This window comes from Gambusia affinis, linkage group LG22, assembly GCF_019740435.1.
Source record: "Gambusia affinis linkage group LG22, SWU_Gaff_1.0, whole genome shotgun sequence".
Taxonomy (NCBI): domain Eukaryota; kingdom Metazoa; phylum Chordata; class Actinopteri; order Cyprinodontiformes; family Poeciliidae; genus Gambusia; species Gambusia affinis.
Genome location: NC_057889.1, coordinates 8,134,607 through 8,157,588, shown reverse-complemented (window position 1 = coordinate 8,157,588; position 22,982 = coordinate 8,134,607). Strand labels below are relative to the sequence as shown.

General features: G+C 36.4%; 4 protein-coding genes across 7 annotated transcripts; all 4 read right to left on the bottom strand.

Annotated features, from left to right (window-relative positions):
• Positions 1-1,844: 1,844 nt before the first annotated feature.
• On the bottom strand, positions 1,845-7,513 carry matn3a (matrilin 3a). Its single transcript, XM_044107322.1, has 7 exons — positions 6,816-7,513; positions 5,487-5,966; positions 4,032-4,607; positions 3,147-3,272; positions 2,518-2,616; positions 2,310-2,379; positions 1,845-2,224 (listed from the first exon to the last, which is right to left on the bottom strand). Exons 1-6 carry the CDS (start codon positions 6,982-6,984, stop codon positions 2,324-2,326), a joined length of 1,506 nt encoding a protein of 501 aa, XP_043963257.1. The 5' UTR covers positions 6,985-7,513; the 3' UTR covers positions 1,845-2,224; positions 2,310-2,323.
• Positions 7,514-7,983: 470 nt separating this feature from the next.
• On the bottom strand, positions 7,984-15,304 carry laptm4a (lysosomal protein transmembrane 4 alpha). Its single transcript, XM_044107320.1, has 7 exons — positions 15,077-15,304; positions 13,959-14,079; positions 12,940-13,016; positions 12,013-12,135; positions 10,038-10,133; positions 9,751-9,849; positions 7,984-8,902 (listed from the first exon to the last, which is right to left on the bottom strand). Exons 1-7 carry the CDS (start codon positions 15,245-15,247, stop codon positions 8,828-8,830), a joined length of 762 nt encoding a protein of 253 aa, XP_043963255.1. The 5' UTR covers positions 15,248-15,304; the 3' UTR covers positions 7,984-8,827.
• A 1,030-nt stretch (positions 15,305-16,334) lies between these two features.
• LOC122825770 lies at positions 16,335-17,611 on the bottom strand. Its single transcript, XM_044107321.1, has 3 exons — positions 17,247-17,611; positions 17,031-17,154; positions 16,335-16,777 (listed from the first exon to the last, which is right to left on the bottom strand). The coding sequence occupies exons 1-3, from the start codon at positions 17,455-17,457 to the stop codon at positions 16,453-16,455; spliced, it is 660 nt and encodes a 219-aa protein (XP_043963256.1). The 5' UTR covers positions 17,458-17,611; the 3' UTR covers positions 16,335-16,452.
• Positions 17,612-18,460: 849 nt separating this feature from the next.
• Positions 18,461-22,772, bottom strand: LOC122825768 (syndecan-2-like). Of its 4 annotated transcripts, XM_044107316.1 has the most exons (6): positions 22,669-22,772; positions 22,467-22,567; positions 20,603-20,681; positions 20,399-20,469; positions 20,178-20,292; positions 18,461-20,099 (listed from the first exon to the last, which is right to left on the bottom strand). In XM_044107316.1, exons 2-6 carry the CDS (start codon positions 22,530-22,532, stop codon positions 19,945-19,947), a joined length of 486 nt encoding a protein of 161 aa, XP_043963251.1. In that variant the 5' UTR covers positions 22,533-22,567; positions 22,669-22,772; the 3' UTR covers positions 18,461-19,944. The 4 variants fall into 4 exon arrangements, with proteins under 4 accessions (XP_043963251.1, XP_043963253.1, XP_043963254.1 ...); XM_044107318.1 differs by lacking the exon at positions 22,669-22,772 and having other exon boundaries at positions 18,461-20,087; positions 22,467-22,653; XM_044107319.1 differs by lacking the exon at positions 22,669-22,772 and having other exon boundaries at positions 18,461-20,087; positions 20,399-20,466; positions 22,467-22,653.
• Between the last annotated feature and the right edge of the window lie 210 nt (positions 22,773-22,982).

Genomic DNA, 22,982 nt, shown 5'->3' with positions numbered 1-22,982 from the left:
GATGAACACACTTAAAGCCACACTGTGTGTGCGTGGGGGTGTGTGTGTGTGTGTGTGTGTCTGTGTGCGTGTGTGTGTGTATGGTAACTATGATGCGAAACAGCAAACAAACACAAAACAGCTGTCTGGTCAAAAGAGGGAAGATGATCCAAACCAACCCGGGACTGTTGACTCTGCCTCGTTCAGTCGCCGCAGACAGGAGACGCTCTGTCCACTGGGCTGTTCTAGGAACATTCCCACAATGACCTGTACCGGTTGTTTTCCTGGACACAGCCAATCTTAAAAAGAGGATTTTGTAACAAGTTGTAATAAATATATCATGTTAGTCTAGTTGTATTGCATTTTCTGTGTGTGGGTTGCAGAGTCAAATGCATGAACATTTTTGAAGAAGTCTCCTGGCATCAGATATTAGAGTGAACTATGGCACTTTGGTAACAGAAATGTCAGAGCTCTACTATCTTATTTTTCCATACTGACATAGAAATAGTCAGATATTTTCATTCTGTCTGTGGATACATAAGGTTTGCTGCAGCATGCAGCAAAAGCAGACTCTTCTATAAAATTGACTTCTAGCTCTTTACTACTGATCTCGGAGTAGCTATTTGATCTTTCACTGTATTCCAATTGAGTATAAATTACATATTATAAACTTGCCAAAACATCCTGACTTGTCAATATTGGTGTATCAAGTGTATTTTACATATTCCCTTCTAATATAAATAATATTTTGTATCCTTTATTTATATTCAAATATAAATTCTCTAAAAATAAACAATAAAAGAAAATTTTGGAGATTCTTTGGAGCAATTTTGTGCAGGAACTCATCAATTGTAGGTGCCTATATTTACTTGGAACCACTAAAGCTCAAACCTTGCATGATCCTGAGACCTGACTGCCAACACAGGCAGGCAAAAGTCATCTTTTTCTGCTCAACTAAAATTTGTAGCAGCAGATGTTTGGAGGAATCAAGGAATAGCTTTCAAACTTAGAAACACTGTACTAATAGTACTAACGCTGCTATCAATACTTGATCATCGTGCAAGTTGGATTGAATAGCTAAAAAGCTGATCTTCTATATTGCTTGATTGAACCCATAAAATTAATTTTGGTCTGAACAAATGAGGTTTAACTTAAGAGTCTTGATTGGTCCTGACCGTAACCTTGTTAAAAATGCTTGGGATATGTTAAAAAGTTGAGTTTATGTTAAGAAGCCAACCCCTTTCGATGAACTGCACAAATTCTGTCAATAAAAAAGGTCAAAAATTCAGCCAGACTTGTTGATAGCAACTAAAAAGTATTTTGTAAAGGTATAGTTTACTAAGGAGCAGTGAACCTATGGACATGTCAGCATGAATTATATTAAGTTTTAATCTGACACTTAGTTCAGAGTAAGTTCACAAAATATTTACTAAACTGTATCTTTTATTTTGAATCCCTTCAAAATGTATTGTATCAATACATCCCAAAAAACAATAACAATTACAGCCTTTTATTGGAGTTGTGGGTCTCAAAAAGTTTTAACTGGTAACTTTGATTATTTTTGTTTTCAACCTGTTCAAAATATTTGTCAAGCTGGATCTTTAGCATAAAACGTTTAGCTTTCAATCTTGCTACCAGCATTGGATAGCAAATTTTTACTGTCTTGTTTCTTGAAGACTTGTGTACAGCTGATGCTCAATCACATTAAAACCTTCTTAAATGTATAAATCTTATGCAATATGTCATTATCTGCTCTTGAATGCTTTGAAAAATAAACTCAAGAATAAAAATAACAAAGCCAGTTATAAAATACATTTATTTCTTGTTAATTTTACATATATATTTTGCTAAACATGTCCCTTAATAATATTCATAATTTATAAAACAGGAATGCTTGGTAATGTTTTATATATAAACCTAGATTAATGCTATTTTAACATATAATGGGTTACTTTTCTTAAAAAATATTTCATCCTTCACTGAGTAAGCATAAAGTGTTCTATGTACATATTTTTTGTACATATACGTTTGCACAAAAATATATATATAAAAAAGATGAGATCTTTAGTCAAACTTAAACAATCATAAGGCTTAATATTAGTTCCATAAACAATAGTTTTTAAACATCACATGTGATGCAAATTGCTGAATTGTGAGTCACAGCTTTAGTTGATGGACAAAATCTGTTCTGATGAAGTTGCAGATGATGTCTGTGAACACAGGAGCCCACAGAAGTCGTCTGCTCCTGGAGAAAGAAGTAAAAGTTGAAAATGAACACAAAGTGGATGAATTTAACCAATGATTCAAGCAAAGAAGGCAGTCACTCTTACCAGTGTGCAAAGTTTCAAGCGCGGCCCAACATGTTCTCCAGATGCTCTACTCTCCCGGATATGTCAGCTAGTTTGACCAGTCAAGGAAAAAGAAAAAAAACAATAAAAGTGGCTGGACACGTCACTAGGCTATTGAGGTCAGCTCAGGTCACACGTGCAGCAGACTGTTTAAAATACTGTCTGCCACTTGAAACAACAGGAAGGATATGCTTGGCTGTGAGCTGCTGGATGGTTGTCTGAGTCTGCCTCTGGAAAACCAGCATGGCCTCACATTTGCAGGGATCCTCCACCACCTCCGCCCTCGCCTCTTCACCAGAAGAGAGGAGATTTCACATCAGCATAGCAACATATGTCCAGCAAAAATACAAAGCAGTACAGAAAGAACCACCCACACTGTTTTTTAACCAGTAAGAAAATAGCAGAGCAAAAAGAAATGAGAGCACATTTTCACAGCAGTAACAAATGGAAAAAATATCCTCATTGTGACATATAGGGGGTGCTTTGCTAAAGCAGAAATAAAAACATGGTGGTTTGAACACAAATGTAGGCTTGACTATTATTATTTATGATTAGTATTAGTATGTGTGTGGAATTAGTATTATTACTACTTTCTGTTGGTCTGTCATAAAATTCAGATGAAATCAGTAACAGCAACATGACAAAACGTAAACAGCCTAACGAGTTATAAACATTTTTGCAAGGCAGTGTCAGGAGCACTTGGTTGGTATGTTGTGAACCCATGCACTGTTTTATATGGACTCTCTAACCTTTAGAGTACCGATAATATCGCTACAAAAACCAAAGATTAAGGGAAGCAAAGATTCAGTATGTTCTTACGTTTTGGAGAACATGTTTTCTTGTCTGCATTCAAGACGTAACCGATCTGGCACTTGCAGTAAAAGGATGTATTGCTGTTGATGCAAATGTGCTCACAGTCATGTCCCATGGCACAGGGGTCCAGACCTGGGTTTGAGAGATATTATCAGTACAGATCCAAAAGCTGGCATAAAGTATTTTACTTGTTTTGTGCTGAGATATGCTAACTTGTGCTGGAATTTTCTAGAAAATGAATCTTCATAGTTTAATAGTTAAATGCATTGACAGATATTTTCTTTCAGGTTTGCATTTGGTGGGAAACACCATCACTCAAACACTTTCACCACATCTCAGCCACTTGCTGTGTGTTAGACAATACAGGTAGAAATCACAAAAACACTGAAAGCACACAGACATGTTACCTGAAAGAGGGACGAACAGCAACACTGAGACAAAACATCTCGACTTCACAGCAGAACCTCAACTATTCAACAGACATTGTAAATTTCTTAACCTTATCAAGATTTCCCTGTACATTAGTCATTTTAAACACAGATAAAAACATTTAAAAACATAAGGACACTTTGGTTGCAAAAATCTAAACATTCTGACTTTTCTTTGATTATTTTTTTTAAGTTGAAGCCGAAAGTTTGGGACTGAATAGCCCCAAAACTTTACAGGCAATTAATTCCTCAACAAGCACATTCTAGTGCTGACATCTGCAGTCCATGTGGGGGTTGAGCATCTGCAGCTTGATTTTTCCCTCATGATTTCAGAGGTCACTAATAACATTGTAAATAATTCATATTCTACAGCAACCACCCCTGTAGACTGTAGGTGCCCTGATTGAAGAACTAGACCAGGGTTAACGTAGGGAAAGGTCCTGAAGGCCCTTCTTAGTCCTACCGCACAGGGTTTCCCTGAACTTGGAGGTGAGCTTCTCGATAACGCCGTAGGTCTCCACGTAGAAGACGTGTTCCTCCAGAGGGAGACTGGCCATCAGCTGTAGGGACTGCATGTCTGCACGGTCCACGCCCACAGCGTAGATCTCTACGCCTGAGGCCCGGGCCTCAGCGGACACTTCTTCCACCTGGTCTTGAGGCCTCCCATCAGTCACGATGATGGCCACCTTAGAGATGTTCCCGGAGCGAGGTCGAGCTCCAGACTGCTCGGTGAAGGCTTCTTTCATTGCTGTCTTGATGGCGAGGCCGGTCATGGTGCCAGTCGCAAGGGGCTCAATTCGAGCGATGGCTTTCTTCAAGTTAACTTTGTTGAAGTGATCCTTGAGCAGGAACTCTATCTTGACTGTACTGGCATAGTTGACCACAGCCACTCTTGTCGCATCTGAGCCCACATCGAGGGTGTCCGCCATGTTGGCCAGGAAGATTCTGACTTTCTCAAACTCAGCAGGACGAACACTGCGAGAGCTGTCAATGATGAAAACCAGGTCCAGGGGGCGACTCCTGCACGGAGAGTCTGTGTCTGGTGATCAACCAAACCATGGCAAGAATAAGTCCATTTAATAATAAATAAAAAACACTAAAGTTTGGCTTAAGTGGTGAAAAAAAAAATCATCTAAAACATAACAGTTTCAGATGTACAGCATGTTCCCAAAGGAACTAAATGAAACGATAGTGCATCTCTTGTTTGGTTGAACAAAAATGACATGTATGCTGAATAACATACAATGTATCATTTCAGAGTTGCAACAACCCATCTCACTTTCCTTTAAGGAAAATATGCACAACATTAAAAGAGACATCACACCTGAACAAGAAGACATAAGTGTTAGCATTCCTTTCTGAACAACATCATGCACGTTATACAACAAACTATGTGCAGCTCATCAGTCAGATCCTCTCTGCTTTTCATTTTAGCTAACCTGGAAGTCAATGGAAGATCTCTTCACATTTTTCGAATACAGTGCTATGAAAAAAGTATTTGCCCCTTTACAGATTTCTTCTGCTTTTTTCTAGTTTTGTTATACTTTAATGTTTCAGACCACCGAACAAATTTGAAAACAAGACATACCCTGACGAGATAGAAGAACTTCAAATTAGGATTTCAGCATATTAACTTAAAAACTGTAGAAAAGTGTACAAAAAGGGTTGCAAAAATTAGTAAGGGGCAAAGACATTTTTGTTTTAATTAAAATACAGCACTGTATGTGTTTAGGAGATATTGTCAGTTATCGTCTCAGTATGTGTGTGTCCTTGAGACAGCGGCACCAGTGTTGTTCTCCAACTCCTAGGGAAGAGGACAAGTCTACCGCTGACCAAAGTTGCAAAAGTACATCTGACCTTGAAAGTATGGAGGAGAATTGGTTGAGTTGGAAAGCAATCCTGACTGGTAATATTCTACCTGTCTCCACAGGACTGATGGTGGTGATGAGGCCGCTTTGGGTACTGACCGGTTGCTTCCAAAGAGCAGGGGTCTCCACTGGTGACGCATTGGTCATGACGAATGTCACTGGTGCCTCTGTGGTTGCAGGGAAAGTTGGCCTCACTGTATGTCTTGGAAAAGTGGGGAGGATTAAAATAGCTGCTGCTGGTGCTGACTTTGTAGGGCATGGACCTTTTGGTTTGTACCGCCATGGGCCTTTGACTCTATGTTGGGGATGTGGTTGAGCAACTGGTGGAGATAAACCTCTGTATGTGTGATGCAGGTGTGGTGCTGCTGGCCCATTGAACCTGTGGTGATAGGGCAGCATGGGGACCGGGGGCCTGTGGTAAGTCACTGGTGGAGATAGAGGAAGAGGTCGATACACTACCGGTGGAGGGATCCTTGGTGGCTGGTAGTGGTAGTGATACCTTCCTCTATACGTGTAATCACTTCTGTGATCTACAGGCCCACCAGAAAGGACAAGTGATAGAGAACATTAGAAAGATGAAGGAAGGCAAACATGAAGGTTTTGTAAGTTGACATTTTAGTTAACGCTAGTTACATTAACGACAATCAGACATTGTTTTATTGTCCACAGGAACACAGACACATGATTAGTAAAAATTAAATATTTGATAATTGCAGATGTTTCAAACAAGCAGGGATTTTTATGGTAAAATGCTTGTGAAACCCTCCAGTGAAGACTTATCACCATGCAAAGGCCTCACAAAAAGTATAAAATGCAGTTGTTTAAACACTTAATAGTGGGTGAAATATTCATCTATTGTAGCCTTTTAACACGCTTTACTTTACAGAAATATTCACACCATTAATTTTGTCGTCTTTTAAGAAGGATCTAACCAAGGACTGGGTTTGCAAATGAACCTGTGGCTAGAAAACAAAATGCTATTTTATATGCTGCCGTTGATTAGATAAATTTGAATTCAATTAAGCTCATCTTTTCACATTTTTGTCAAGTCATATTTAAAAATCTCATTTTATTAGCATTTTATGTTGTAGAGCATCACAAAATAGGACATAATTTTGTGAAGCTTTTTAGAAATAAAATCTGAAAAATGTGACAGAATAAAAATGTTCAATAAGATGAGTGGATAGTTGACTACATTTTTTTAACTATGTAAAACTACATTGCTATTAAAATTTATATATGTTGCAGAAGCACAATATTTTCTCCTGCTAAAGCTTTAGAAGTAACATAAACACAACTTATGCTTTATGACAAAACAAAATCTCTACCATCTAAAAGCATATTTTCTGAAGAAGAAACTGGATTTATAATTTACTTACTTGCTGGATTCAGGGTCCTGAGTAGTGGTTGAGCATTGTGTCTGGTCTGAGCATAACTTTGTGCGGTTTTCAGCTGGTGATTTCCTGCTTTGAGGTGGTAGGTTGCATGTGCAACGTCAGAAAACAGCAGCGAAACACAAAAGAGAAGGCTGCAGGGAAAAGGCTTCATCTTTAAATCATTTAGCAGAGCCAGGTCTGTGTCTTTTCAAGGTCAGGGATTCTGGAGTATCCTGCTCCGCTCTGCAGAGGATCGCCCACTTCCACATATGAGAGGATCTGAAGAGGGACGCGTCAGACTGCCCACCCAATCCAAAGGGCTTGCAGGATAGGGAGAACACATATTTGTCAAGGAGGGTCTAAAAGGCTGTTTTTCCTCAAGTGTGATTCCTTTAAGCCATGTTTAATGCATTTGCTCATCCTTTTATTTTTTTCCCTTTCTCATGGATATTTTCTTTTAAAATATTTCCTGTGAAGGAAAGCCGTTCATTTTTTTTTCTTTTCAATTTTACAATAAACAGTAGGAATCTGTGTAGTTTTATAATAAACATCATGTTCATACTTTCATATGGTTTTTATATTTGGTCTTTAGAAGTTTTCATCTTAGTTTAAAATCCTTCCAAAAAAAAAACTAAGGTAGGTCAATGTGGCATCTGGAAATACAGCATGCATTTCTAAATATCTGATTTTCCAGTTGAGCAAAAAATAATCCCAAACATCAATGAGAAAAATCTGCATATGTTGAACTGCATGGAGAGTCCAACAGATTGGACTCTCTTTACCAGTCATTAGCTGGGGTTGGACTTTTACCAATTTTCTTGTATTTGCTCAAAAGTAAAAAAAAAAAAAAAAAAAAAAAAACAGCCCAAAAGCATGACCATCCTTGTTCATAATGAGGATTAGTATTTGTTTGACTGGATGCTAAGAAGTAGAATTTTGGTCTTTTCCGACCGGATCATCTTCTACCACTTCTTATGTCTCAATTAGACAGTTTTCCATAAAAAACAGATTTGAGGAGTGTATGTGCAAGTTGAGATTAAACAGAAGATTGTTTCATGCCAGTTTAAGAGAAATTTAAGGGAATAGCATAAAAGAAAACTATAAAAGTCTAAGGTGTAAAAGATGAGCCTTTGGGACATAAGTGGGGGAAAGAAAAGTCAAAAGATCTTCACATTGTTCTGACATATTTATTTTAGTCAACTGTTTTTTTCACAGGGATTTAAATCATTACCAATAAAGCAATGGGAGGATCACGTTGATAAGCATGCAACAACTAATGTTCACAAGACTAGCCGTTAATCTCCACACATCAGGCGAGAAAGAGGGAGAGAAAAAAAACGATCAGTGTTCTTCTCACCTTCAATTCCAGCTGAAAAAAAAACAAAAACTCAGCAGCTTTGCTCAAACGCTACTGCAGCAAAGCGGTGATGGCACTGTGAACCGTACTACTGCGAAGCTAAATAAATACAGACAAAAAAATGTGCTAAAGATTCAAATCAGAATAGAAGTGGAATATTTTAGGTCTTATACAGCAGAAAACTGCAATACAACTGAACAATAAGAGCTCTAAGAAGCAGATTGTCATAGTTTAACAATTCTTTAGTAGTTCATATATTGATCTATCAATAAAATGGTGCTGGATTGATGAGCAAATTTCAAGCAATTTTTTTTTCACATATCCCTTTTACTAAGACTTAAAAAAGGGCTGAGGGCTTAGGGTAGAAAAGGTAAAGGGGGTTCCTTCCAATGCTTTTTCAAACACCACATTCATCCATTCATTATCGCATACATTTTAATTTTCCCACATTTTTTCCCCCATCACATCTCCAGGATGCTCTATAAACACTAAAAGAAATACGGCGGAGAGATTGAACAGAACTTTTTTAAAGGATTCACACAGACACAGAGGGTTCAGAGAAGGATAAGGGCTTCATGGTGTTTAGATGGGGGGGGCATGTAGGAATGCATATGATGGCTGGGTGTGCATGTGCATGTCCTGGTGACACGGCTGGTGACTAGGCTGGCATGTAAGGGGGAGGAGGGTCCTTCTCTGGCATCTTCATTGCCATCTCATAGGTGGGCAGAATGTACTGTACAGGAAAAGCAAAGGAAGTCGTTAGATTCATTAAGTCTCCACAAAAAACAGTAACTATTTTAAAAATATTAATGTATACGCTAGAAAACCTGATTAACTTTCTAAATGTAGTAGCTAAACATGTACAACCAATAAATATGGATTCAAGAAAATACAATAAAACATCCAACTTTCAACATTTTAAGCTAAAGTAAAAAAAAAAAACAAAAAAAACAAAAAAAAAAAACATGGATGTTTTGTCTCTTGAGCTAGAATGTGCATCTGGCTCCTGAACTATATAATAACTTTTCAAATGTAGTTATAATTTCAGGTAAAAACATGACTGCCTTTGTAATGCATTATAAGACTGAAAATTGTTGCTTTTATTTACCTGGGGAATTTCACATATTTGGAAATTAAAAACAACAACAAAAAAGATCTTTCCATCTATTGAGAGTATTTAACATGATTCGAAGATGTGTGCAGTTACTTATACTCCGCATGCATTCGTACATACATTCAAACTTTCCAAAACTAACTGGTGCTTTTATTGTCTTTAAGTGTAGAAAAGTATAAATATATTTGCTTTTTCCAAAACCTGAGGACCTATGTAGCTGCCATAACACCATTAACATGAACATTTATATTATTTTGAATTAATAGTAACATTGACAGCCAGAGCAGCCTTTCAAAAGCATTATTTGTGACAACACAAACTGTTTTTCAACATGACAAACTTCCTGAATGTGTTTAGTGAGCCACCTGCTGGCTCGACTTTGACATTACACCTATGAAATCTCGTACCAGGATGGCATCATATCAGCAAATTAGTGTCCATAAATATTGACTGCGACTCACACATACCTGGGGAGGGGTCTCAAAAGCCGGGTACACAGCAACCTCTGGCATGTTCCTGTTGTTGATGTACTTGTAGCAGTTCCACACACAGTTGATCAAGTAAGCCTGGAAGCCATTACAAAGAGCTACACTTACACATGTACATCATCAGTTTTTTTATGCTTGTAAATACAAAAACCTAAAACCTATTCACTTCAACAGCCACACAACACTCGTCAACATGCTGATTGGTTGTAGGATATACTGAAGATATAATCTGGATTAAATCTTGACAAGCAGGCTGACTGCTTTACCTTGAGAATGATCAGGAAGGCGAAGAAGACCAGCACAAAGAGGAGGAGGCAGCTTGAGTTCAGAGACAGAAGATAATCCTTGTACGGGAAATCCGGCTGAGGACCAGAAAAAAAAAAAGAACAAACAATTGAAGTTGTGCAATATGAATTTAATTTGCACAGTAAAAACAGTAACTTCTGTTGTGACAGGTGGATGGTACTTATTTGCAGACAAATTGAATAAATACAAAGCTAATAATTGAAGATTATCTTTCTGTTGGTGTAATATTGCAGAATCATAAATATTCCTTTCAACAGTGTGTTCCTTCAGGAGTACAGTTTGTGTGCATGGAAGCTAAGATTGCTCAGGTCGTTTAAATAATTCTGCTTTTAATGACCCCAAGGCCTGATTACATGAACTGATTTCAATTAAAAACAGTTGCTGGGTGCACCTAGATCTCATACTTATCTATTTGTCAACAATAACAATGTGAAATTGCCAGATTTATTAAAGCATCCTTCACAATGCCTTGTAAAAATATTGAAACCGTGAAGGTTTTTTTTTGGGTTTTTTAAAAAACATTTTGTGATGTTAGACTCAAATGTAGAAGTGTGCCATGCATTTGTTTCTTACCCCATTTACCTTAATACCCCCAAAATACAATCTGGTGTAATCATTTGACTTCAGGAGTCATTTAATATCTCAGTATAAATGCAGCTGTTCGGTGAAGAACAAAGAGGTTTGCACATTAGTGAATACCAGAAACTCTCACCTATCTCCACTTTTTAAAAAATGGTGGTTGCATCATAATACTATGGGACAAGTAATCTAGTCAGAGCTCCTCAGAAGACAGATGGAGAAACTTTTAAAAGGTTGCCAAGACCTTGACACTGGGACAGAGCTTCAGCTTTAAGATGCTTCTTGTCTCCAGCACACCTGATTCCATTGAACGGTTTGGATGACATCCTAATGAGACAATTCAGCCATTTTACTCAGGTGTGATTCAGCAGGGAGGCATCAGTAGCTACGTTTACATACCAGATCTTGATGCTCAAATCCAATGTTTTTTTGCTGAAACCTTTTTTTTTTTTTGTGGAGAATCAAATGGAACCATATCAGATTTAGTACGCAAGTGGCACAAAGGCACAAACTGGTGAAAAGATCCGAATTGAGGTCAGATATCGGTCACATGTGAGCAAAAAAGCTGATTAGGGTCACATTTGCCCGCTATGTGAATGTAGCCTCGATGTTACAGAATAGTAGCTCTTGATGACTGGACATACGCACGTCAAGTTTAGATACAAAATCTTTGTCTTAGAATGGCCCAGTCAAAGTCTTGTAGCAAGACTTTAAAATTGATGTTCATAAATGTTCTCCATCCAATATAACTGAGCTATAGCTATGCTATAGAAAGATATACAACTTTCAGTGTGCAGATGTGAAAATCTAGTGGAGATATAATCAAACAACTTTGCAATAGTAGCAGCAGCTTATGTCAGATTCTACAAAGTGCTGACTTAGAGGGTCTTAAAATAAATGCACGAAAGACTAACTTTTTATGTGTAACAAATTATTTAAAAACTATATTTCTTTATCCTTTAAGATATGCATGACTTTGTGCTAAGCTGTTTTATATAATCCTAATAAAACACAATGAAAACTCCAGCTGTAATATCACAACATTTGAAAAGGTTTCCATAAATAAGAGAACCATCCAGTCAAGGAAAATGGATTCTCTCATACAAGTCAGGCATTTTTTCAAAGGAAATACAAGTGATCAACTGTGAGCACTGCAGAATAAAATTGACTTCCTGTTTACTAATGAGTGAAACATCCTATTTCACTCATTAGTAAACAGGAAATGCTGAAAAGCACTAAAGCAGGAAATGCTGAATGAGTCAAACAGTCCAACAGCAAAATCATAAAAATCCAAAAAGTGAAAGTAAACATAAGATGACTACAGGTGGAACCCGACAGTGAACTGTTGGGACTGACCAGCTGCTCCAGGTAGTCCCGGATCCTGGGAAGGTAAGTGAGAGAACTGATGGCCACCAGGCAGCTCAGAGCAAAGTCAAACAGCTGGTAGCAGAAAAATGGGATGAGCCATCCATCACGGTGCTGAAGAAGGCGGACACAGTTGGAAAACAGAAGATTAAACAACAACTTGGACACATCTTTACTGAATTTGGACGGACCAGAATGCTTAATTTCATCCGACCTCTAGACATCATAAAATAAAAATTCGAGAAATTATTCAAATGAACAAACTTTATTTCCATTCTGAGGTCTCTTGGTTATGAGGGTTTTTTTTCTAAAGGAGTATAAGATAGGTTCATATGATGCTAGAATACATCAAATCAAAATAAGCAAGGTGGTCCTTCCTTTAGTAACTAAGCAGTTTGGATTTTACTTCAAAATATTTTAAAAAACACTTAGGATGGGACCTACTTCATTTGAATTAACATTATATTCCTAAAAAAAAATTCTCAAATCTGGAGACAGCTGCCACACTATACCAGAAGGGTTTCTACAACACTTTATTGGAAAGGTGTCATAGGGCAGCTAAAGTACGACTTTTGAACAATCTGCATTCCTCCTGCACACAGATAGGAGTCGTACTTTAACTGTGCAAAACAAATCTAGCAGTTTAATGAAGGTTCATGTGACAAAGCTATCAAACCTGTCCTCCTTGTTGCCATCAGGCAGGCCTGCGAGGTAAACATGACACGCAGTGAAAACACAGCATGGTGTGGAACAAACCTGATACATTACAATTCCTTTCAACAACCATTTATAAAAGCTTTATTTTGTGCTAACTTTCACAGAAAAAAAAATGAAGCTGAATTTCTTCCACGGTTTATATATTTCCACAGAAAAAAAAGACAAACCTTTTAAAATGTTGTTAATTCTGCCACGACTTACAGTGATTGCTCCGTACACCATCATAGCACTGATAGTGAGCATCAGCAGAGAGATGGCAAATCCAACACAGGCATTTTCTACAAAAGAGCAAGTGATACAATCGGTGAATCCTGGTTACAGTACAGCCTTAGTGCATGGTAGAGGCCTAGAGTCGAGATTAAATGTATATTTGCCTGTGCTTTAAAGAGGCAGCTGGGGTTTGCATACTCGATAAGACAGCCAACTCACTCAGCTTTAATAGAGTAGCTCTAGGGAACATTAAGTCGATCTCTTTCAGCAGAGTCAGTAAATATGAAAGACACCATCTAAGATAATTAAATGGTCTACCTTTCATATCCTCTTTTCTCTCATCCTCTCACTTTGTTAACTCTTGCACTAGGGTGGCTCGTGCCAGAGCTGCTGCAGTATTGCAGTCTGTATCAACTCTTTGTTATTCTGTAGCTCAGATAAAACAATCTGCGATGCAACAATCTGGGCATCAGTATGACCCCATCTGACACTTCTTACAGCTTTGAGGGACAAAAAGCACCATCTACTGGAGCTGATCATTTGGAACTACTGTATAAATAGAACTAGCATTTCAAAGTGTTATACTAGAAATACCAAGCATGAATGTGAGAGAAAAACAAAACATGACTTTAAATTGGTTTTAAATTCAAAGTTTACTCGGCAGGGTTAGCGAACATTCTGTATTTTTGGAAAATTCCAGACAGTGACCTCAATGGTGGTTATATAAGCAGCTTCAGTACAAGGTTCCAGGTCAAAGTCCATTCTTTACCAGGTCCTAATATTCCAAAGCACTCAAAACAATAAACGCAAATGTTTACTATCAAATTACTACTTATATTTCCACATTTAATGAATTCAGTTTATTTAAATAGCTCTAATTTAAAACATGTTTAAATGCACTTTACAAAAAAAAAATCCTAACTTATATACAGAAACATATAGTCAAATTCCAATTCAAATCCACCAGTTTGCACACAGAGCAGATATCAAATTATTATATTTTTGCTTACCGGACATCCTATCGGAAGCAAAGTAATGGTCAATGACCTCATACTGTAGGTCAATAGTCGGTACGTTCTCTGGGTGTGTCACAGCCACGGTCAGCAGGATTCCCATCAACAGGTTGACCACCTGAATAAAGGTAAGCAGGGAATAACGCATGAGTTGAATTGAAATTAACTTGGGATTAATCTGAATTCGCTTTCAAAGCTGCATGAAGTACAAGCTGCAGATAATGCATGAAGAAAAAACAGGAACTTAAAAAAAACCAGAGGACACTAAGAACTTAAGACACACAGGAGACTGTGTGTTTTGTTTTGTTTTTTTTGGAGGGGGGGTGTTGATGATGAGATGTGAATTTAATCCAATATAAAAGTAATGCTTGACTGGCACTTTAAATAAGAAGGAGGTTCTAGAATGCTGGGAAATATATAAGGAACTGGATTAATTTTACATGTTTAAAAAAATATATTTCATCACAGCAGCTCCTGGAAAACATTTTTAGTTCAGTTTGGTAAGCATATATTAAAGTTTGAAAATGTAAACATGCCATCCTGCTTATAGCAGTTAATCCACTGAACATCTACATATCTATATATGGACCAAAAGAAAGCCTATTTTTCCGGTATCTAAAAATGCAAATATTCTTCCTTATAATATGTGCTTCTGCTGATTCTTATCTTATTATCTGACGATCGTCATGCAGAAGTTAGCGGAATATCGGCAAATTATGCCCAATGTCACAGGTTTGACACTTTTAGATCTCACACAAATACTTCCAACAACCATGCACGGACAGCATTTGTTGTAAAAAAAAGTTCTTGAATGTTACGTCTAATATTATACTTGAGCAGGTTCATCCACGAGAAACGCCACATAAGTTAGCTAGCTATAGCTAACATTAGCATCCCATTAGCGTCACTTCGACATAAAACAGGCTTTTCACGGTCGAATCCTGAGGCCATAAATGATTTAAATACACATTAACAGCCAAAATCTAATCAGAGCTGAGCAGTAATCTTAAATAAACTGCAAGGTTAATGTAACTCCTTAATTATGTAAACTTAACAGGCGAACGACGCAGGCTAACGCTGGCGTATTGACCGTTATTGAGAACCATCTTACGCACCATATACCATGTTCCCAGGATGATAGTCCCAGTCCGAACATGGCAACATCCACAGCACCGGGTGGTGTACAGTCTATCTCGGCTTGGCTTGAAGTGATGCATGTCCTCTACGAGTGTAGGGAGAAACATCTGGAGAGTTGGCAGGAAACGTCGGAAAAATCTTCTCAGCATCAACAGTCAGCTAACGACCGCGGAGAAACGCCCACCACTTCCCCCGACGATCTGCGGCTGCGCACAAGGTAGATTAAAAACAAACCATCTGTCGTAACGTCAGTCTACATTCCCCCATCAATGTTTTTAGCTTTTAAATTTCAATAACCATTTAAATAATACAATGCAAAGTGTAGCGGAATTTTATGTCAAAATTTAAAGAACAAACGCCACCAATGGTACAAAGGAGGCTAAATCAATTTCACAAGTGTAATATTTACAATGTTCAGGAAAAACTGTCATTTAAAAGGGGTCATTTTAATTGATCATGTAGAAGAGTTTATATTCGAGAGAATAAATGAATATGTCCTCCTTATGAAACAACTGTTGTGATTGTGTTGGCATATCATTGTATGGTATTAATGATATTCTCTATGTGAAATAAGTGCCTTGTCTCCCCGAAACTGCACCCTTGTATGATTATGTTCCCACATCTTATCTGCTTTGAATAAAATACCCACAAAAGTATCAGCTGACGTCGATCTTCCTTAAATAAAAGCATGTGAAAACTTTTTATTACTTGACAGTGTAATAACAAGAGGTCAGTTTTGGATCATCTGACTTCTAGTAAATTTAAGATGGAAAAAGGTTATAAACATTTAACATTGAAAATCTGAAAATGCAGGCTCTTGTAGTTTATGTGACATTAAAAATACATAAACAATGCAAATAAACAAATTTATTAAATTAATTTTTAAACAAGAAAATAAGCATTTTATTGCCTGAAGTGCAATAACGTACCATTCCTTTAGTGTACATGTGATCAACTGTTGCAAAGGATGCATTTGTAACTACAAAAATACTTTTAATGTCAACATGTGAAAAGCTCAGCTCAGTCTGTTTGATTTATCCATTCAGTTTAAAGCTAATCTGTTGACAATTCTTTGGATTAGCCCAAAACATGTAGAAAATTTTATTTTAGGTTGTAGGTAGCACACATTTACAGATGAAGTAGGTTTTTCAACTTATATGCAAAATATATATATATATATATATATATATATATATATATATATATATATATATATATATATATATATATATATGTTTTTGTACAGTTTTAGCTCATTATCCACTCCGATTGTGTTGTTTTTCAGAAAATAACATTTTCAGAGTCTGTATTATCCAGTTAAAAATTATTTTTCACAGTTTTAACTGGACTAAAATTAGTCAATGATTACTTCAATAATCGAGTCATCATCATCATCATCATCATTATCATCATCATCGCTGTGATTAATTGTTTCAGCCCTTGTCTTCTCCACCTCTCCCCTTATACAATCATCATTGGAAGCTACTATTCGTTCATGAGGAATTACTATCCATGTTTTGACAAAATGAAGATCTGAGGTAGGACCAGGAAGCTTTGAAGCTGAACCAGGAAGTGGTGATGCAGTGAAATTTGCTCCCTGCGCATAATGATGATCCAGCAAGGCAGTGGCTGCATTGATCTTGTTCTTTCTGTGAGATCGGTACTTTGCTCTTTGATATCTGTCGTAACAACAAGGAAACTGGAATAATTCTCATATTAAGGCACAATAACAATAAATGCGTGACGTATCTAAAATAATGCAATACAATCATGGCACTGTGATCTGGATTTATTTTGGGGGTATTTACTTGTGTTATACATTTTATTAATTATGTATTAATAATTACAATCACAGAGCAAAAACTTTTTCCCATATATTGTAAATCAAATTACCATTACTACATAATCTGATTGCAAAAGCAAATCATGTACCTTTTCAAATTGGCTTCAGAGAGTCTCCTTCTTAGCTCAATTTCCTCGGGAGTTGCTTCTTTGGTCAGCTTCAAGGTAGGGGCCCAATCTGGGTTGGATCTGTCGTACAAATCTGCAGGTCTGCCTGGTACAGTTTTTTCACAGCAACCAGTTGAATACTGACTGACAGTATTGACAATATGGTTATTTTCCAAAACATTTTAAAAATGTCCTTACCGCTAATAAAGTGATCGGAGCAAATCCGTGATGTACTGGAAGGTTGCTCTTTCCTCCGGATATTAGCTAGCCACACTTGTCGACGCTCGATGCTAAGTCGCAAAGTTTGCTCACCTTCTGTTGTTCTGACTTTGGGGATGTAGTGAAAACTCCTCTTCACTTTTTTGTCGCCTCTGCTTTTACACCCTTTAACCCAACAATACACCACCATCGTGGTTCTCTTCGTGCGGTCAATGTAGTGGAATGATTCTTCTTCTTCTTCTTGATTTTTATCAGCGGTTGGAAAGAAACGTTGTGGAATCCTGATTACTGGTTCTTCGTACTATCGCAATGGCGCCGGGGTATCCGTGTGTAACGTTATGGGAAACGTAGTAAAGCTCCTCCTTTTCCTGCTGTAGTGCATTGTGGGATTAGTTGTTCTTATGCCAGACTCATGTAGTTCCAACTTTATAAGGACGAATAACTTTATACTAAGCTTGATGAACAATGATCTTCTGAATAATAAAGATTAAAATAAAGAAGTCCTGTTAATTTTTTTTTGATGGAAAAAGACTTAACAGGACACTTAATTAAAGTAGATCTAATAGAAAAAATTTTATTTATAAAGTGCAAATTCACAAATCTTGCCTAAAGGCTCAGTACTAGTGGCCAGCTGCTTGCCATGCTTTAATCAGATGCAAAGTATCTTTTGAAAAATAACTTTTAAGAAGGTATTGAAAATATTTGTTCATTAAGCCCACATTAAAAATGTTTGCTTTTTTAGTATGCTGCAATACTCTGTCATAATCGCCAGGTTTTATTATCTGTATGAAAACATGAAATATGTTTAACTTTATGAACGGAATACCTAAAATTAATACACTTTTGACATTTTGATTTATTAAATATAACAATATTAATTGTATGATATGATCTTCTTGATTCTAACGACGCTTGGTCCTGGGAAACAGTTACACAAACCTTTTTTGAAAGTCTTAACAGTTTTCTCAGGAGATATTTACTATTCTTTCTTTTAAAGTTCAGTCCAGGTCTCTGACCATTTCCAGAAATGGAAATGGTCCATTTCTGGACAATGGAAATGGTTCATTTCATGCAAACAAAAATGCAAGCTGCATTTTTGTTTGCATGGACCCACAACACACAGTCAACCTCAAGAGTTCCCAATTCAAGTGATGAACCAGCATTGCATTCACACAAAAACAACTTTAAGCATCTTAAGACAAGATTTGTTCCAATTTCTTTATGTGCAAACAAAAATGTGAGAAAACAAATATGACATATGTAGTTTTAATATTGCACAAATTGCCAATTCTAATAAGTTTTCATCCAATATCTTAAGAGGTATCATGTCATTAAATCATACACACTATGAGAGACATTATTCAGGAAGTAGTACATTATAAAACACTAAAAATCTAGTTATATTGAAGACTTTTTAACATATTGTACAATTTAGCAAAATAAAGGGGAAGGATGAGCATTTTCGCACTGCCCTTTTAGCACTGGATCAGCCCATACACAACTGTACATAAACTGCATAGAATGAAACAACTAGCCATCAGTTCTGACTTTAATGACACCACAATTTTATTTTTGCAAGTGCCAGAAAGCAAACAAAATACATAAAACCAACATCTGGAATCTAGAAATCTAAGTATTATTATTTCTCAGGAATCTCAGAGACAACACAAACTTATCAACATTTTAATGTAGTAAAAACCTAAAAGGCTCTGAAAAAGAGATACAAGCTGCCACAAGTCCCCCCCACCCCATTTTTCCTTCATGCTTTTTATTGTGCTACAAAGAAACATTGGAAATTGCTACTGACTGATAAGTCAAATCGTGCATTGCATCTCATTTCAAACCAATGTGAAGGGTTATATCCAGGGTAAATAAAGTCAAAGCTTAGCTTAGCTGTTATTGATCTTTAGACTTCTAGATTAATTAATACTACATACACATATTAGATATTTCTAAAACACAGGCAGAATGAGGTCCTTGAAACATTTTTATCACGTTTTATCACAGACATAACGTTACATTAACAGATACAGTACCTCCAGGAAGTATTCACACCCCTTCTTTTTCACTTATTTTGCTACAGTACAGTCTGATCCCAAATAGATTTGAGTTTTTATGGAAAATTTGTACAAAAATAATTCATAATGACAAAGTGCACACATTGTTAAGGTGTTTTTGCAAAAAGAAAATATAAAAATGTTAACATTATAGGTTCACAAGTATGCACAAACTTTGCTAGTACAATTGAATCTGAACTCAGATCCATCTTCACCTCTGCTAAATTTAATATAACGGACATGATTTGGAAATGAACAATCTCGCATAAACAGGTCTCAAGGTTGACAATTCATATAGCAGAACTCCACCAACAAAGTCAAAGAAAAGGTCAGTAGACCTTGTGTTGAGCCAAAAATCCGGGGAAAAAAATGTTAAAATCTAGGATCTTTAAGGAAAAAAAAAATACTCAAAATCTATTTTAGAACTAAAACTGCTAATATAGGAGAAAAGTGAATGGGTGTGAACACTTTCTAGTGAAAAATTTGAATTAAGTGCAAGAAATAAAAACATTGATAATTTTCTCCGTTGAGAAAATTCATTAATAGCAGCTCAATACAATCAGGAAGACGGAGACACCCCATGGTATTTTAAAGATTTCAATCCAACGTGGATGTGACAGTTAAATAAAAGCTACTTCCCGAGTGGGTTTGTGATATTCTTCATTTGAAGCCTTGTTCTGAATATGTTCTTTGTGTTTCTTCCTCCATTTGTAAATCAGGATCACTGATAGCAGAACTCCTATTGTTGCTCCAGGTAGTCCCCCTGCAATGACAGCTGTGGACGTAAACCAAACAACTGAGCTAAATTCAAATTCAGCTTTTTCACTTTCAGTATGCATGCATCCCACAGTACCTGCAACAATCTCTTTGTTTTCCAGTAATTTGCTGCTGTTTGAGATAACAACCAATTCCGTTGCAGCATCTATGTCATGCCTGTGTGATCTCCCCGCATTCAGCACCGAAGAGCTCTAAAGCAAAACAAAAAGACATTGCATTATTTCCTGCATAATCAACCACTTCAAATGCAATGAAACAGGATATATATATATATATATAGTTTTAAATGGGTCATACTTTGGCAGATTTTGTGTTTCCATTTACAGGGTTTGGTACAATATCTGGGTCAGGATTGTTGTTATTCCCTTCTTTGGAGATTTGTAATTTCATCAGGCAAGAAAGCAAATGAGAAACGAGGACAAAAGTGTTTTGAGAATATTTAGGGAAAGAAATTAAAGTTATTCTTTATAATAGGTGGTCAAAGGAAGCACTTGAATATACCTCGTTCTGGATCATCTCCAGAACCAGAACCATCCAGGTCATATCCAGATCCCTCCCAGTCCTCTGGAGGTCCATAAAGCTTATTTCATGGAGGGAAAAAATGAATATTTTTAGCATATAAACAAGTCACTGAATAATACAAGGTTATAAGGAAGATAACAAAGCAATAAGGAAATGAATATTGCCAAGGAGACAAACTTCCCCTGACAATCCCATAATGATCCAGGTAGTCATCACCAGTAAACACTCATGAGCAAATAACAGTGGATGATTGCATAACTCCACCTATTTAAGATAGCAACAATTTTTGGGGTTTTGCAAATTCATTTGTAAATCAGAAGCAAACATAAATGTAGATGTTTAAATATTGTTTATTATTGGTCTGTAAAGAACTGATAAATGCAAAAATGCATATCATAAAACTGCAAAAGCTGCACATACTTATCAGGAAAATATCAAAGCACATCATGATCTGTGTCAGACTTCCCACACCCACTAACAGCTCTACAATAAACCTAGGAAAGCTACAGTAACTGCATATAATTATAGTGCAGTTTCAAACTATTCACACCACTTTACATCTTCTAAACTTACACATATTTTATTGGAATTTATCTGTGACAGACCAACACTAAGTATTGCATCTTGGAGAATGAAAACTGACCCTGCACATCAACCTGAACACACCAGAGTTATGGCAGCATCATGCTGTGGGATACTTTTCTTCAACAGCAATAAAGGAGCTGCAAGTTAGTTAATATTGATGAGTAGATGGACGGAGTTAAATACATTGACAATCTTGGAAGTAAAAGTGGTTTGAGGCTGCAAACAAGAGAATGGCCGTAAACAACCACAGTTTCAAAAGAACTGCTTAGATCAAAGCACATTCTTATGTTAGGATGGCCTAGTTAAAATTCAGATGTAATTGCAATTGAAAATCTGGGGCAATACTGAAAAAAAAAATGATCAAATATGCTTTCCATTCAACATATGTTACTTTGTGCTGGTCTGTCACATAAAATCCTAATAGACTGAAGATTGAGGCCAAAACATGGAAAAAAAAATCTCTGAAGCACACATTTTTCCATTTTGCTTTAAGTTACAATTCAAAGCATAGCAAAGAAAATGTGATCAAACATCTTCTTTTACTTTTGTGGCTATAACTTAAGAAACAAATTTATGACTTGTGAGATGTCAGCTATTTCTAACTGGTGCATTGTGACAGCAAAAAAGCGAAACAAATTAACCTTGAATTTCCTCACTTCAAAGTTTCTTAAAATCTTAAAGTGAAGTGTGCTATTTAAGTTCAAAACATATGATTAATAAAACATTAATCATATGTTTTGGAACAAAACATTAATATATATATATATATATATATATATATATATATATATATATATATATATATATATATATATATATATATATATATATATATATATATATATATATATATGTAAGTATGTGTGTGTGTGTATGTGTGTCCAACAATAGTTTAGCGTTTACATTTTGCAAGACCTGTGAAAGAAAAATCAAGGTGTGTCAGGACAGCATTCTTTTGAGTTCTAAAAATATATGAGTGCATATGTTAAATTTGTAAGCATAGCTGCCTTTATCATAACGTTGTCATATTGTACCACACCCAATAAACAAATCAATAATGCACATAAGCCAGTGAGTGCCTTCAGTCACCGAAATGTAGCTTTAATTGGAAAGTTTAAAATCTCCAAACTGTTTCAACTCGGAGACATTTTTGGCTCGAAGTTATTGCTGAACAGGAAGTGAGAAAGGTAACCGTGAGACGAAGGTAACCACCATGTCTCCTCTGTTTAATAAGATATAAAGGCAGAAAGTGACTTACCGACGCCCGTTCAGGAAGTATTAATCCCAGTGCTAAAACCACGGACACTGTCAGGGATAACCGCATCTTTAGCCTTTCTTAACGCGTCTCTCTCCTCCTTTCTTAGAAGAATTATGATAGCAAAAAACAAACTGGATCTACAGATCCAGCTGGTTTCAACCTCATAAACCCCACCCACAGTGAAAATTATCACACACTGTACCTGATGGGAGGAGACTGTTTTTAATAAAGGTTGGCTTGTAAGCCAATAAACAGCGCCTTGTGGAATTTATTGTCACACAGATAGGTTTAAAATAACGTCAGCAGAACCATATTACTCAAATTTTCTTTTTGGAACAAAAAAAAAAGTCACCCTTTATTCTAAGAACTTTGGTTGCATCCCGCATTAAGTAATTAACTTTGATTAAAATCACTTGCACAAAAGCTGTGGGCAATTGTCGGTATGTTTTGGATCATTATCTGGCTCAAAAGCATGAGAACCTTTTTAAGTTCATAATTTTCTTATATATATATATA

What these genes read in the sequence shown, in the direction of transcription:
- matn3a (XM_044107322.1), bottom strand. Translation starts at nt 6,984, where the DNA reads ATGAAGCCTTTTCCCTGCAGCCTTCTCTTTTGTGTTTCGCTGCTGTTT. An exon ending in CAGGACCCTGAATCCAGCAA is followed by an intron (nt 5,967 to 6,815) that starts GTAAGTAAATTA and finishes GTGGGCCTGTAG; the next exon opens with ATCACAGAAGTGATTACACG. An exon ending in CCAGCAGCTCACAGCCAAGC is followed by an intron (nt 2,380 to 2,517) that starts ATATCCTTCCTG and finishes GACTGGTCAAAC; the next exon opens with TAGCTGACATATCCGGGAGA.
- laptm4a (XM_044107320.1), bottom strand. Translation starts at nt 15,247, where the DNA reads ATGCTGAGAAGATTTTTCCGACGTTTCCTGCCAACTCTCCAGATGTTT. An exon ending in TCCTGGGAACATGGTATATG is followed by an intron (nt 14,080 to 15,076) that starts GTGCGTAAGATG and finishes ACCTTTATTCAG; the next exon opens with GTGGTCAACCTGTTGATGGG. An exon ending in CCTTCCTGATCATTCTCAAG is followed by an intron (nt 9,850 to 10,037) that starts GTAAAGCAGTCA and finishes AATGGCTTCCAG; the next exon opens with GCTTACTTGATCAACTGTGT.
- LOC122825770 (XM_044107321.1), bottom strand. Translation starts at nt 17,457, where the DNA reads ATGGTGGTGTATTGTTGGGTTAAAGGGTGTAAAAGCAGAGGCGACAAA. An exon ending in CTCCGATCACTTTATTAGCG is followed by an intron (nt 17,155 to 17,246) that starts GTAAGGACATTT and finishes AAACTGTACCAG; the next exon opens with GCAGACCTGCAGATTTGTAC. An exon ending in TCTGAAGCCAATTTGAAAAG is followed by an intron (nt 16,778 to 17,030) that starts GTACATGATTTG and finishes TTGTTACGACAG; the next exon opens with ATATCAAAGAGCAAAGTACC.
- LOC122825768 (XM_044107316.1), bottom strand. Translation starts at nt 22,532, where the DNA reads ATGCGGTTATCCCTGACAGTGTCCGTGGTTTTAGCACTGGGATTAATA. An exon ending in TACTTCCTGAACGGGCGTCG is followed by an intron (nt 20,682 to 22,466) that starts GTAAGTCACTTT and finishes CCATGAAATAAG; the next exon opens with CTTTATGGACCTCCAGAGGA. An exon ending in GAAACACAAAATCTGCCAAA is followed by an intron (nt 20,293 to 20,398) that starts GTATGACCCATT and finishes GTTTTGCTTTAG; the next exon opens with AGCTCTTCGGTGCTGAATGC.